The 14,736-nt window shown below is 48.5% G+C and overlaps 1 protein-coding gene across 1 annotated transcript in view; it reads left to right on the top strand.

Moving 5' to 3' along the window:
• Window positions 1–14,736, top strand: part of PAPPA2 (pappalysin 2) — an 87,080-nt gene that overhangs the window by 43,806 nt on the left and 28,538 nt on the right. Inside the window, exons 12-15 of the mRNA XM_063165408.1 lie at window positions 2,163–2,298; window positions 2,468–2,690; window positions 11,591–11,762; window positions 13,514–13,691. Coding sequence (XP_063021478.1) covers window positions 2,163–2,298; window positions 2,468–2,690; window positions 11,591–11,762; window positions 13,514–13,691 — 709 coding nt within the window. The remainder of the gene's footprint in view (window positions 1–2,162; window positions 2,299–2,467; window positions 2,691–11,590; window positions 11,763–13,513; window positions 13,692–14,736) is intronic.

Here is a 14,736-nt window from a genome sequence, read left to right as displayed (position 1 = left end):
TTCCTTTTTTTTTTTTTTTTTTTTTTTTTTTTTTTTTTTTTTTTAAGAGTTGGCCTGATTGGTAACATATTTTGTTGACAATTTGCCTAGCACAGCTGCCTGCCCAGACAGGAGTGGTGCTGTTGGTGCATGTGTGTACCCATGTGCATGGGGTGCTTGGTGCCCACCAGCTCTCAGGGCCATTTTAAACCTGTTGCATCTGTGTCTCCTGGGGTAGAGCTGCACCACAAAACTCATCAGATGGTAGGAATCACTCCTGAAGAGGTGGCACCAATGAAAAAGAGGAAGGGCTGGGTCAAAGAATGGTTAGGGTTGGAAAGGAGATTAAATGCCTTCTATTTCAAACCCCACTGCCATGAGCAGAGACACCTTCCACTAGACCAGGTGGCTGAGATCCCCATCAGATCTTGAGTGTTTCCAGGGATCCACAAGTGCTCTGGAAAGCCAGTGCCAGTGTTTTACTGTGCTCACTGTCATGCTGTAATTAAAGCAAGAGGTAATGTGTGTCAGTGCCACTGCACACAGCATCTGCCATGCCCCTTCGGTCTGTCTGCATGTGAGAATTGTTACAATTTGCAGATCTTCAGCCATGCTTTGTTCTCAGTTTTTAATACACCTCATGAGGGAAGACATCAAAATCACTTGTAAGCAAGTCAGGATGTGTAATGCAGGAAATTAAATAAGAAGCAGGGAGAGGGAGGGAGAAAAATTAAGATAGCCTGCTGTGGCCAAGCACATAATATGTGTTGGAAAGGATTGGGATGTTAATCAAGGCAGCTGCTATTGGCCTAGCTTGGGGCCAGCACCTTTCACCGTTATGCAGATGTAGGAAGGGAAAGACAGAACTCTTCACCTCAGGATGTGTACTCCAGGGAAAGCCTCACCTGACTTTTCCAACTGCCTCTGCTCCCCTGAGGAACCACACTTGGAGGTTGGGTTCAAATCCTCCAGGTCCCTGGGACTTCACAGCTCTGTCCTGGGGTCTCCTTGTCTGTGAGCACTGCTGGCTCTTTTCTCTTTCTTTTCCTCCCTTCTTGCTTCCCTGTTTATTTCCCTTCTCCCCCCACTTATCTCACTGGGGGAGACAGTGGGGGTATACCAAATAAAAACACTGGAGCCCTCTGGTCCACTCCTTGCAGCCCTGTAAGCCAGCAAGCCCTAGCTAAGGGAGCAAGGAGACAGCAGTGGGGCCTTGCTCATGGGGCTCTTGGTGATGAGCACCTCCCTGCAGGGTGGGAGCCCCGGCCTGAAGCCCAAGGTTTTCTCCTGTTCCCGTGTGTGAACAATGCCTGACGTGGCACGAACCACCCTGAGGCGAGGCTGCCATCACAGATTGCGTCGTTGTCCCCTCCATTCCCACAGCCTGCTCCTTGGGCTGTGCCTGGCCAGCCAGGACTTGTCTTCTTTCCAAATACACCTTTGCCTCGAATTTCTGAGCTTCCTCCACGCCAGCATTCCACAAAAACACTGTATCGGGAGGATCTTGATCAAAACACATCTCAGCACTAGTGGGGTGGGGGAGAAAAACATTTCTGTCCTCTTCCAAGGAACATCTGCTCTGCCATGATTGATGCCATGTGTTTCCCAGCTACTTCCAGCTGCCTTCAGGGTTGTAGACAAGTAGCAAGCTGCTGGCTCTCCTAGCAGGCAGGGCTTCTTCCCATGAATCTTTCCACGTGTTGGCTGGTGGACAGTTTGCTCCTGCAGTGGCTACTGGGGGCATTCTTTGGGCTTGTTTTGGTTTTTGTCTTTTTTGAGGGTTTTTTTTATTGGAAACATTTTGGTGGCAAGGCTGGTGTCTGTTTTCCCTGGGTGTCTCACTTGCCTGGCCAGCTCTGTGTGGGGTGGGAGTCTCAGCCTGGTGAAGGGGGAGCAGGAAAGAGGTTATCCAGGTTTTGCTCAGTGTGGATGCTGTGAAGATGCTATAAATTTAGGTCAAGGTGGGGCTGAATATGTGAGGAGAAAGCTAGCAAAAGGAAGAAGGGAAGTTCAGAGGGAAAGGACTGTTTTGGCTCCCTTCCTTCCTCCTCCCCACCTCTGCAGCCCTGCAAGGCCTCTGACCTCTTATCCCTGTTCCCTCTTCCTCTCTCTTGTCTGTATGGGCTCTGCGCAGCTGTATTTGGTGTGCCTGCTCTCAGAGTGTGTCCTGCCCTCTCTCCTAGGTGTGCTTTGAGAGACCTGCAGTGCCCACCTCTCTGCTGCTCTTCCTGGCCTCCCCTGGCTCTGTCCCAGGCCAGCAGCCCAAGCCGGTGGTGGCCGTGCAGCTGACTGACACAGATGGACAGAACAGCTCGTTGGGTGAGAACCTCTGGGGTGACACCAACGGGGACACCAGAGCCACCACCCACACAGCTGGGACCTCCCACTGCTGTCCCCTGCCTTCCAAGCTGGTCTGTAGGTGTGTGGGGAGAGCAGATGTAAACCCTGGAGCTGGCCTAGTCATGTCTTCCTTCTCCTTGTCTCACAGGGACGTACGAGCTGTCGTGTCAGCACAACCCCCTCATCATCAACGTGACCCACAGCCAGGAGGACCCACTCCCACAGGCTGCTTCAGTGCTTTTCAACTTCTCCTCTCCCCTTGTGGGCATTGCAGCCGTGGCCTTGAGGACCCTGGCTCAGCCTGGCTCCTCTGAGCCCCTCAGCACCTGCCTCCTGCAGCACCAGGAGGGATGTGGCCATCAGTGCTACAGGTAGGGATGGTCTCCTCAGGGCGCCCAGGGTTGCTGCTCTCCTCTGGGAATTTGTGTTTGAGTTCTGGAGTGTTTATCTTCTCACTGAGTGCTTTGTGACTGTCCTCAGATGGATTTTGAGGTATTGTTGGAAGATCTGCTGTGTTGAGTCTTGATTTGCTTATCTTGCTGGAGGGAACGGGAAGGCAGAAACCAGATTTTGTGCATGGCCTCTGCATCTGTAGAAAACTGTGCTAAAGGACTGATTCCTGGTGGGAAAACCAAGAGAAGTTTTTAAATGGCTGTGAAGTTATCACTGGGAGTTTTTGCTAAAGCTGAAACTTCTTCAGCATTTACTTTACAAGCTCCACCTCCATCCATTCCAGTCTTCCCCGTGCTGCAGAAGGTGGGGATGGAGCTCTCCTCATCCTCTCTGTTCTCGCTCCCAGTCCATCCAGACCCCTCACAGAGTCTCACACTGCCCTGCTGAATGTGGTGATAATGCCAACAGAGGCCTCAGCACTTCAAATCTGCCAGGTCTGGCTTTGCTTTCAGATCCCAGGCTCCCTGAAGCTACACAAAGTGCTGTTCCAGGGCTCCAGTTCAGCCAGTTACTCAAACCACACCACTGGGAATACTGATTTTTTAGTTGAGCTTTGCTGGAGCTTTGGGGTTCTTCAGCACAGAAGGGCTTTGGCTAGGGTCATCTCATCACTGTTCTTGTCATGTTCCTTCTGTTGATGGCCTGGATCATCAGGGTGGACATCCCTGATAACAAATGAGAGTGTGTGTTTGTCTTAAAGCCTGTGGGATTGTGGTACAGTTGATTTATGTAGAATTCTGGAAGCCATGAATATTCTGAAGTTGCTTTTTACTTTTTTTTTTTTTTTAAGTGCATGTGTGATTTACACAGAAACATAAATCTTAGTGAGTCAGTATATAAATATTATTCTCAACCTTACATTAAAAGATCAGTGTTCACCTGAAATGCAGCGTGTTTCCTCCTGGTAGCTGTTACAGCAATGTACCCACATGCTTCTAAGACTGTGGCCAACTGATGTGGTTTTTCAATTACATTTTCTCATCCCTTAAAATAATCTTGCATTCTTGTTGCTTGAGAGCTTCCCCCTTCCCCTGAGAAGTGACTGCAAGGAAGAAAAGACTCACTGGACACAGCTGAGCATTGACTGGGGATGAGGAGATCCCCATATAGGGGCAAACAGAGAGGAAAATAGATGTTTTCCTCATAAAAGTTGCATTATAGCTGAAGCACAAGCCAGTTCCTGTATTGCCAAGGCACACCAAGCTGTGTCCCTTTTCCAGGGGCAGAGCAGGATCCTCGTGTCTCCTCTTCTCTTCTTGCCCTCCCCTTGGCTCCCCATGGCCTTGACTTCACAGCAGTATGCTGGAATTGCAGGTTATGTGTGTGCCCTTAGCAAATACTCAAAGTAAATCAGATTCCCAAAGTTTTCAGAGTAGAAAATTCTATTTAGAGTATTGATCTTCAGAATTGAAGTCTTGAATATTCAGGGTGGAGAGGTTAGGCTTACAGCCTCAAGTAGCCACATTAAAATAAAGTATTTTCCTCTGTTAAGTCAGGAAACATTCAAGTATGCCCCCTTTATTATATTTTTAAAACCTATTCTATCTCCAAAAGCAGTGCAGTATTTTTAAAGGTTAACAATTAATTTTATATAAGGTAATTATATGAAATTAATTGTTAGCCTTTAAAAATACTGCAATGCATTACTTTTGGAGATAGTATATAAAAATACTGCAATAACCTGTGGATTCTGGTGGTGAGCAGGGGGCGAAATCCCCTATAAAAATCGAGGAATAGAAAATCTTGATAGGCTGGGAGACATTTGAGTGTGAAAGAGCCCAGAACATGCACGTTCCTGCAGCAGAGAGCTGGACTGACCATGAGCACGCAGCAGCCTCATGTACGCAGTACGTGCGTGCGAGGGCTTTCCCAAAATAACCTGAGAAAGGACAGTAACAAAAGCAACAAAGAAATGAGATTTCCTGCCCTCAGCGTAGAAATGCTCACTGCCAAAATAATAAATATGTGACAGGTTGGTATTTCTGTAGCATCTTTCATCTTGAAGGATCTTGCAGTACTTTGCAGGCTGGGGAAAACATAGAGATGGTGTTTGTGCTGATGAAGTGCAGCTTTCTCCAGGTCAGGGTGCAACAGGTGTTTGCCTCTAGAAAAGTACACACTTGTTTTGAAGGAAGTGTCACCTTTTGAGGTGCTGAAAGTTGGCAGAGCATTGCAGAGCAAAGCAGGGCAGTGTCCTCACTGCCATCCCCAGGAACCCCTCTCTGCTGTCTCTGCCAGCAGATCAGGGCTTGTCTGTGCATTCTGCTCCCAGTCACAGCCTTATGAGGTCAAGCAGAAATCAGACTTTTAACACATTTCCGCCCAGGAGACCCAAAGCTTCAGGCTTTCATCCTTTTCTTTGCATTTTTAAACTGAGCCACAGTCCCTCCTGTTTAACTTAGTGCAGGCTATACACTGAACCAGGGGAACGTTTTTCATTTCCTCTGTTATGTGTATTTTTAGCTTGCATTTATTTTCAGTGTGTTTGATTTTATGTTCACATATGCTGGGAAATGCCTGGGTGGGTTCACAGGAAAGGTGCTACAATAGGTGATCTGCTTTGTGTTTGTATTTCCTGTGTGCAAGCTCTCCTCTGCTTCCCCAAAAGTGAAAAAGTGAGTGTAAGGCATCAAGGGGAGTTGGGTTTGGATTCCTGTAGTATGAAAAATAGAGGTGAGGGAAAGAAAATTAGATGGAGGAGGGAGTTGTTTACATATTTCCAATTTACAAACTTTATTCAGCAGAGAGGGCTGTTTCCCAAACGGGTTTTGTTTGGTTTGTTTTCTTTCTTCCAGGCACTAAATTTATGCAGGATCAATTTATGGGCTGCATGTGTGATAGCATGAAGATTTATGGGCACCCTGGTAGACATGCTGGTGTCTTATTTCACTGAAATGTAGAATAGTTTGGGTTGGAAGGGACTGTAAAATCCTGATTCTTTGCCTCTGGCTTAGGGTGCCCCATGGATGGAGTCCCTGTCTCTGGAGGGATTTAAAACACATGTAAATGTGGCACTTGGGGACATGGGGTAGTGGTGGCCTTGGCACTGCTGGATTAATGGCTAGCCTTAATTTTACAGGGCTTCTCCAGCCTAAATAATTCTGTATTTCCAGGGTCTTGATAACCACCTTTCCTGGAGAATGGGCTCACTTCTGCCTTTGAGACCTCTAGAGGTGCTTCTCCTCCAGCATCAAAGCCTGTTGACCTTTGGCACGTCCCTTGACCGGCTGAGGGGCAGTGGTGGCCAAGACTGTGCTGTAGAATATATTATTAACGTTAATTTAAACTAAAATTCAAATTAATGCCCAGCTGGAAGGTGTCACAGGTACCCCCTGGAGGGCCAGACACCATTTCATGGACTGCCCCATCCCATTAGCTCTCTGCAGTCTAATAAGATTCTTGAGATTAGTGCTCTATATATGGGCTTTTTTGGGAATGCTCAAGATGTCTTCTGCCTTTCCCTGAGAATAGCCAGGGAAAAAATATCTCCCAGCACAGGTTTTTCACCAGTTTGATCTTGAGTCCAACGCAGTAACTGAACAGCTTTCAAACAGGGTGCTTGGTGTCACCTCACAGATACATTGAGGGAATGTGAGTTCCAACACAGACCAGCTGAGTTCCCATGTCCAGTGAGGAAGGCAGCAATCACTGGGAGACCCCAGGTTTGCCAGCAGAGCCCTTGGTTTTCTGCAGCAGAAATCCAGTCTCCCCATTCTGCCCTGCCCTTCCTGGTGTCACACACAGGCACAGGGATTTTTCTCAGGCACTGGATTAAATGCATCCTTCAGAGGGTTCTCTTATCTCCTTTCACAAGCTGCAGGAGGTGATGAGCACACCATCATCCCTGCTGAGCTATTCTCATATCCAGTAACCCTCTCTGCTGAGAAGGTGCCTCTGATTTCAAGATGAAAGTTGTTGCTTTTGCTCCATCCTTGTCAGAAAGGTCTGATTGCCTCCTGCCAGCAGACAGACAACTTTTCTGTGTCTATGTGTCTGCACAGAGATGTCAGATCCCCTCACTATCTCCTCTCTGTCATGATAAATATTTTTTCCTCCTTAAATCTTACAGCATAAGTCTTGCAGCCCAGCTATGGCTTCTGCTTCCAGCTCCCTTTTGAAATCCTTCTGCTATTTTTATGTCTTTCATGGTGGTGGATGTGGCTCAGAAATTAATTCCTCTGCACAAGATGAGAAAATGAGGTGGAGTGTGGTCCTGTGGAGATGGGATATGGATAAGGATGTTCTTTGGGTACAGGCTGTCCTGGCTGAGGTTGGGAAGGTGACTACACCAAACCTGACATCCCATTCAACCTCATTTTCCATGCAATTATTTTGGTGTAGTGAACAACAACAAAAAAACATGGAAAGGAACTGTCTGGAAACACATTATGTGTTCTTGCTTCTTTTTTTCCCTTTCCCACTATGGCTCTGGAGGGGCCAGCAGGTCATTTGATGTCTTGCTGGTGCCTTCCCTCTGTCTCTGAGGCGGATGACAGCAGATGACTCACAGGGGTGGTGCTTTTTGCCAAGTTTCTTTTGGAGTCACGTAGAGAAGCAAACACCTTTTCTTGAGATGGCAACCTCAGTGCAGATTGTGATCAAGAAGCATCACCACCGTTGGGTCTGTACACGCAGCCTGCTGCCACAAGGATGCCTGCCATCAGATTTACTGGAAAAGTGAGACCTTTCACCTTGCCTGGAGGGAGACATTCCCATGTATTTCCAAAACACCTTTTCTCATTTCCTAGCTATTCTCTCCTGCTAGACCGCATTGGGGTAAACACCTTTTTATCTCACTGATGTTGAGTGCTACAATCCAGACTCCACCAGAGTATGTGCAATGATGACTCCTAACTTCAGGAGATTTGGCCAAAGCCTTTACTTTTCTGTCAACATCTCCTATAACCCCCTCTCCCAAAAAATTTGCACCATGAGAAGAACTTACAAGTTTCCACTGTAAAGAGCTGGAGCTCGATGATAAGGGATGTTTCAGCAGCAATCTTGGGGTTGAAAGCCTGAGTAGACACCACAGCAATGTATAGATGATTTATTATGCTCAGACAGCTGCACTGCTTTTGACTTGGCTTAGTTTGATGTGGGTAAATCTATCAGTATTTTCTGTGATGCATTAAGTAGTTGCAGTAAAACATGAAATTTCAGCTTTTCGGAATTTGGGATTTGTCACAACAAAGTAGTGTTACCTTACTAGCTTTGCCACCACTGGCTTCACATGCTCTGTTGCTGGTAGTGGCTGCCTGCTTTTGTTCTAGAAGGATGAAGGATCCCAAAGGAAAAGTTTTGCTCTAGTTTATAGAATTGTTCCCATTTCAGAACAAAGCTCTTACCGTTCTGGAGCATTTAGGGCCATCACCAGGCAGAATTTCACAGATTTCCAGACCTGAAACTTTCTTTGATGTATAAGTTATGGGACTTGGTGAGCCCAGAGCATTGTGCAGGCTTGTGCTGACATGAAATAAGTTAGGAGAAAAACCTTGGTATTTTGTAAAAATGTTGTTGACAAATCATTAGCTTGAGCTTCAAAAGATGCTGGGATAGAAGTGGAAATATTTTTTTTCATGTCTCGGGCAGAAAAAAAGTAAAAAAATATTGGCTTGTCCCACATCTTATATGGCCTGAATCAGAAATGGGCAAAAGTCAGGAGTTTGCAGCTGTGATACAGGAATTTCATTTATCATCAAAAGCAGAAAGAGCTCCTTCATGCTGAGATCAGAACTGGGCTAACTGCACCATTTCCTTGTCCAGCCTTTGTTAGGGTGTTCCAGGGCCTGGGAGCTGTGATTTATTCCATCACTTTACCCCAGCCCTGGCATAGCATGTGGATCATGATGGGGCCAGGTCACAGGGCTTCTTTTTCCTTTGACCTGCACTTGTTCACCATCAGGCTCAGAAGTGTCCTGGCCCCAAGTACTGCTGATAAAGGGAGCAAGCAAGGCAATGTTTGTTGGTAGGGTTGGTATATATTTTTTAAAGCTTATTGACATATTTGAGAAAATCGGACAGCTTTCAGTGATGTGAGCTCCTTTTCAGGTCTGGAACAGCAGCACCAGACTTCAAAGCAAGGTGTAGGATGAGCACAGCTTCTCAGAACTTGAGCTGATTGGGCTCAGATCATTTCCAAAATAAAATCTAGTGGGTATTTGTAGGGCTAGGTGTGTTGTTAAACACAGAGAAAACAGTGCTAAGTTAGTCATCTTTGGGGGCAAAGAGAAAGGTCATTATTCTAACCCCAACTTTTCTATTATTTCTAGAATACATTTATATGCACATACGGAACGTGTGCATGAGTGTATATATATATATGTGATGTACATAAAAATATTTTGTTGTTATGACCTGTAGTTATCAATCTCTTATGCATAACTACCCTATGTAATATTCTGTATGTATAATCCTTAAGAAACTTGCTGATATCTTGATCTACTTTGTACCACATCGCTAGTTGCATTTCTGAACTGGTGGAAAACCAAAACGTCCCCAGTAGCGCTCAGAAGGATTAGCGCTTCATTTAATTTTTATTTAATAACAGCATTGTCCCAGCTGCCAGGGCTGCCCCAGACAACATGCTGTCTTTCCATCAGCACCAGCAGGGCTGCTCCAGCCAAGCACTTGGCCTGGATGCATCTGGAAGGTGCCAGGGCACACCCTGGCACATCCCCAGTGCTGTGATGGGCACATGCCCCAGAACTCAACGCCCTGACCATCAGCTGTGAGGGTGGGGAGGGCCTGGCACTGTGAATCTGTGGCTGCCCCGTTCCTTGAAGTGTTCCAGGCCAGCTTGGAGGGGGCTTGGAGCAACCTGGTCCAGTGGAAAGGTGCATCTCCATGTTGTACCCATCGCTGGCGAGGAAGGAGATGGAATGGAGAAACAAGGACATGTATTCCTTCCACACAAGGAAGTTCAGGACAGTGGTTCCATCACTGGGGATGGGAGCAAGTATGAGCCAGGGGCACAGGCAGGGAGCAGAGCAACTGCCCAGAGAAGGTGACTGCGGGAGGGGAGGGGAGAGGAGAGGGCTACAATTGGTAACAGATGCCCTCAGAAGCTAATGACCTGACAAATGCTGCACTCATAAAACAAATTCTTTAAAAAGGAAGCAAATGGAAATATAAGCTAGTGAAAGAATTTGCAGCAGCTGCCCTGAAACCATTTCTCACTTCATAAACAGGTCTGCATTGAAAAAACAGCCCCTTTCTTCTTGTTCTCCTTTGTGGTCCCCTCCTGTGCCCACCGGCTCTTTCAGGGCTGTGGCCTGCAGGTTTCCACCATGCCTTTGGCTCGGTGGACTTGTCCAGAGTCAACAGCACATTGCGTTCCCTTAACGTCTGCGTCGGCACCGAGCTGGGCTTTTTTGGGGTTTGTTGTTTTTTTGTTTTTTGTGTGCATGTCTTTTGTGGTATTTCTAGCTCTGTGCATCCTTTGCTGGAAATGGTGAGTAAAGGCTGGAGGCAGAGGCCTCTGCCTCGCTGGGAGAAAGGCAGTGCCTGAAAACAGCAGCAGCAGCCCTGTGCCAAGCAGGGAGCAGAGGAGAGAGAGGCACTCAGGTACAGCTGCCTCCCTTCTCTCCCCAGTTACTGCCTGGAGTGCAGCCCCTCTGTCCCTGGCTGAGATCAGTGCTGCACCTTTATCACTTAGTGACAGATAAAGCCAGACTGGTGGGTAACCAGGGCGTGGGAGCTGTTGTACTGCCCTATGTCTTTTCCCAGTTCTATCCCAGGTAATTAATCAATGGGCTGCATTTCACTGATGGAGATCACAACCCCTTGACCCACACTGGTTCTCATGATGGAATTGTGATGCTTAATTAGTCAGTACTCAATGTCTGCTCCTCAGTAGGAAGCTGCTGAAGTGAGGAGGAGGAGTGGGTGATGCCTTGCCAACTAAGGAATGAGTGATGCATTTCAGACTTTCCTGGCACCTCTTGTAACTTGCATTGGTACTGAGGGGAAGGCTGAGCTACGTCTCACCTTTGTGGCCACAGCTGAGGCTGTAGAGCTGGACAGGTGCAGGTGTGTGTTGATCCCAAAGAGCCTGGCATCAGCATGCACAGGTTTGGGGTGCTGTGCTGGCCTGTGAGAAGAGCAGAGGTGCTGGAAACCATCAGAGCAGAGGGGGAGGGTGACAGGAGTGGGGTTGGGGAGCCAGTTGTACATCCAGCTTCTCCCTTCCACCACAGGCTGTGGTGTAGCTGTGTGGATGTGAAGGGGGACTGTGCAGGATCTGAAGAACATCTCATGGATTATCCCCTAATATTTGCAGAGGTTTCCTCTTAGCTTTCCTTGCAGTTGGAGAATCATCTGTGGCTTCTCCAGTGTCCTGTACAGAGTTTGGCATACCTGATTCTAAAGGTATACAAAGGTATTCCTTCTGCCTCCCCTCTCCTTGTCACCTCCCTCCTTTTGTTCTCTTGATCTACCTGCAGTGAGCCCCCCTTTGGTGCCAGGCTGTGTGCACACTCTGGAAATATAAGCTAGTGAAAGAATTTGCAGCAGCTGCCCTGAAACCTGTGTGCAGGGGGCACGAATTTTGGAATATTGTTGAACTGTGCCTCCTTTCATCAGCTTGAAAGAACATGGTGGTGGTTGGTGGGAAGGTGTGAGCTGGGGTTGGGATGAAATCTCTGGCATCATTGTCAGGAGACTGCAAGTCTGGGAGAAGCTGTGAGGGATAGGTGAGCATCTCTAGGCATCTGTGACCCGCTGAGCATTCACTCCACACAAGTGCCACCTGGAGAGAGCCCTGCCTTGCTGCAGTAGCCCTGGGACCCCTGGCTGATCCCTTGTCTGTTCTCCTCCACAGCTGTGCCCACGGTGCCTGTGAGGGATCGGGAACCTGCACACAGCCGCTGCTCGCTCACGCTGCCAGCCTCAACTGCAGCTCGGATGGCCCCGGGCACATGGTGTGTGCTGTCTTCTGTGAAAAGGGCTTTGTCCTCCACTCCAGTGGTGGGAAGAGGCTGGGCTCCACGCAGGTGAGTGGCCTCAGGATGGCCCATGGGACCAAGACTTAGATAAAAAAGATTTAACCACCCTGAGGTGGTTGGAGAGAGCACAGACCACTTCGTTCCTCCAGCCCCAAACTTTTTGCTGCTTTCCCAACACATTCCAGCTCAATGAAGCTCCAGTGCTGGACCCCTGTGCTCATGGCTGGTGTTTCTGCTCTGGAGATCCCTCTCTTTCCCTTGCTGCAGTGCTAGTTCTCCCAGTCCAGTGTTGTCTGCAGAGCACAGCTCTGCCAGGCTGAAAGGTGCTGCAGGGCATGTCCCAAGTCAAGCTGATGCACTCCAACAGAAGGAGAGGTGGATATTTCTGCTCTCCAGATGGGCATTGCTTGGAGGGTTAAACATCCCTGGGATGTTTTCTCTCTTAAAGCTGAAGTTAGTGGCTCAGGAAAAAATGAAGTCATTGCAGAGCAACTATATTTAGAGGCAGCAGAGAGCATGGAGAGCTTTTCTTCCTTTGTGTTGTGTTGCAATAATGGCACAGGGGTCACCGTGAAAGAGTTTGTCCCACTTTCCAGAGGGTTGGGGGTTACCTCATAAAAGCCAGGAGCCAGCACAGCTCTTAGCTGTTGACTGAGGAGACCTGGGATGATGTGTCCTTGGGAACTGAACTGCCTTGGTCCAGGCAGTCACCTTGGCAGGGGGGTAGGACACAGTGTCCTGTCCTTGGGCTGTTTCTGGAGGGGAGAACAGGAGTCTCTGGGGCTGAGCTGGTCTTACATGCCAGACTGAGCCAGAATGTGAACTTGCTTGAGGCAGACAGACAGAAGTGAGTTGGGCCGTGTCAGGAGGGTGACATTTCCTCTCCTTGGAGATCTGCCTGTGACACCTGGCAGGTGGGTTCCCCGTGCTGCAGTGTTGGCCAGAGGAGAGGTGGGCACTGGGAAGTGCAGCAGGGCAGCTGGAGATGCACTGCTCATCACTGGGAGTTGTTAATTGCATGGCCACTGGGCCAGGGCCTGCCCAGGGAAAACAAAATGTTCCCATTCTCCAAAATGAAACCACACAAAATGAATCTGCCTGGGGTGACAGCTTTCCTGTGTCTGGCAGCGAGATGGGAAACTTCTGAACAGAGTTCTACCAAGTGGCTTGCAAGGGCCTTGCCCTGAGCCCTCCAGTGGTGTTACAGTGGTGTCTGGATTGTAACCCTATTTAGGAAAATGCACACAGCTCTTCTCCTGAGCTCCTCTCCAGCTCATTCAGATACACTTGGGAGAGCTAGACTCAAATTTAGTGATGTCCTTCAGAGCCACCACATCCAGTTTCAACCAAAACCTGCTGGTTGAGATGATAGGTCACACGTTCAGCTGCACCAGCAGTGAAACTGTACCAGCCAGGAAGGGACATCAGGAACATTGGTGTGCACCCCCTGGCTGAGGGCTGCTGGGCTGGGGTTTGCAGTTTGGGAATGGAAATCATAGAACAATTGGGGTTGGAAGGGACATTTAAAAGATCACTTTTAAAAGATCCAGCTTCCCCCCCTGTTGTGGCTAGGAACACCTTCCACTAAACCAGGTTGCTCATAGCAAACCATCATCCCCTCAATTTTGATGAAGTCTGTAGCGCGTGTTGACCATATTTAGTGGTGGGCACAGTGGGGGAGAAAAAATGTTGGAGCGCTCTCCTCATCCTGAGCCCTGGTTGGACCTTTCTGCTGTGGTGGCCCAGCTGCAGATCAGAGCTCTCCTCAGGAGTCTGATGGAGCTTTGCTTTTTCTGCAGCAGGAGGTGGTGCTGACGTGCAGCTGGGGACGGTGGGACAGATCTGTGACTTGTGACCCTGTTGACTGCCGTGTCCCTGCCCAGTCCCTCGTGTACTATGCCGAGTTCTCCTGCCCTCTGGGGACCACCTACCTGCAGAGATGCTCCTTCTCCTGCATCCCCCCAGCCAAGCTTCAAGGTATGCTCTGGAGTGTCAACGCTTTTAACCACCCTTTGTAATGCCACATTTCCGTGCCTGTCCCAAGCAGTTCAAACAGAATTTGGAATTTCTCACTTGTCCTGGATTTGCCAGCTGGATGAGATCTTGAGATAGTTCCCAAAATGATGGGTATCCCTCCCCCTGGAACAGAGACATCCTAGTGTGAGGATAATTCCCCCTGACTCCCATCCCCTGGCAGGCAGCCCTGATCCATCCACCTCAGGGTGTAGTGATATCCTCTCCTGATAACTGGTCCAGCCTCCAGTATTACAGTGATGGAGACAAGAAACATGCAGGCAGACAGAGAGGGCTTGAGAGAGCCAGCAGTGGCTCTGTGCCTGGTGGCTGTGGGGAAGCCTGTGGTTCAGGGGGCTGGGGCTGTATAAAGCCATAGAGACTGATGCCCACAGCTGTAGAGCAGTCTGGGAGATGTTCACCACCCAGACACACCATGGCCTGGCTTTCATTCTGACGACTCCATCAGTAGCCACAGGAATTTCTTGAGCCAAGTCAGAGAAAGAGAGCTACTGTTCTGTCTATGCAGGGGCTGAGCTGGATGGGATTTCAGGGGTAATTGCCTTGACAGCTTCAAGCATTGGGACTTTGTGAGTTTCCACCAGTGCCTTTGCTCTGAAAAAATCACATACAACAAATCATTTTAATGGGTGCCCTACTTTATGGAGACATTTATAGCTGAAATGTATGAGAATTGTTTACTTATTGTAAAAGAAAAAACCTTAAATCTAAGGATCAAAAACTGCAGAGATCAGAGAATTAAAGTCCCATTTCATGACAGGGAGGATGGTGGCAGATCCCCAGAGTGGGCTGATCAATGGGTAAGCATGCAAATGTCAACAACACAAATTCTGCGTGAACTGATGCCCATTGCCTTGGGTTGGTCAGCTGAGGCAGAGCTTTAATCTGATGTTGCACTCACAGCTGCCTCTTGGTCCTGCTGCAGTCCCTGGGAGTTTGCCATGGGCTCCCTCTGTGGGAAGGGGTCCCCTCCTTGGGCCCCTGGGTG

The sequence above is a fragment of the Melospiza melodia genome, chromosome 11 (genome assembly GCF_035770615.1).
Source record: "Melospiza melodia melodia isolate bMelMel2 chromosome 11, bMelMel2.pri, whole genome shotgun sequence".
NCBI classification, from domain to species: domain Eukaryota; kingdom Metazoa; phylum Chordata; class Aves; order Passeriformes; family Passerellidae; genus Melospiza; species Melospiza melodia.
This window is presented reverse-complemented; position numbering and strand designations above follow the sequence as displayed.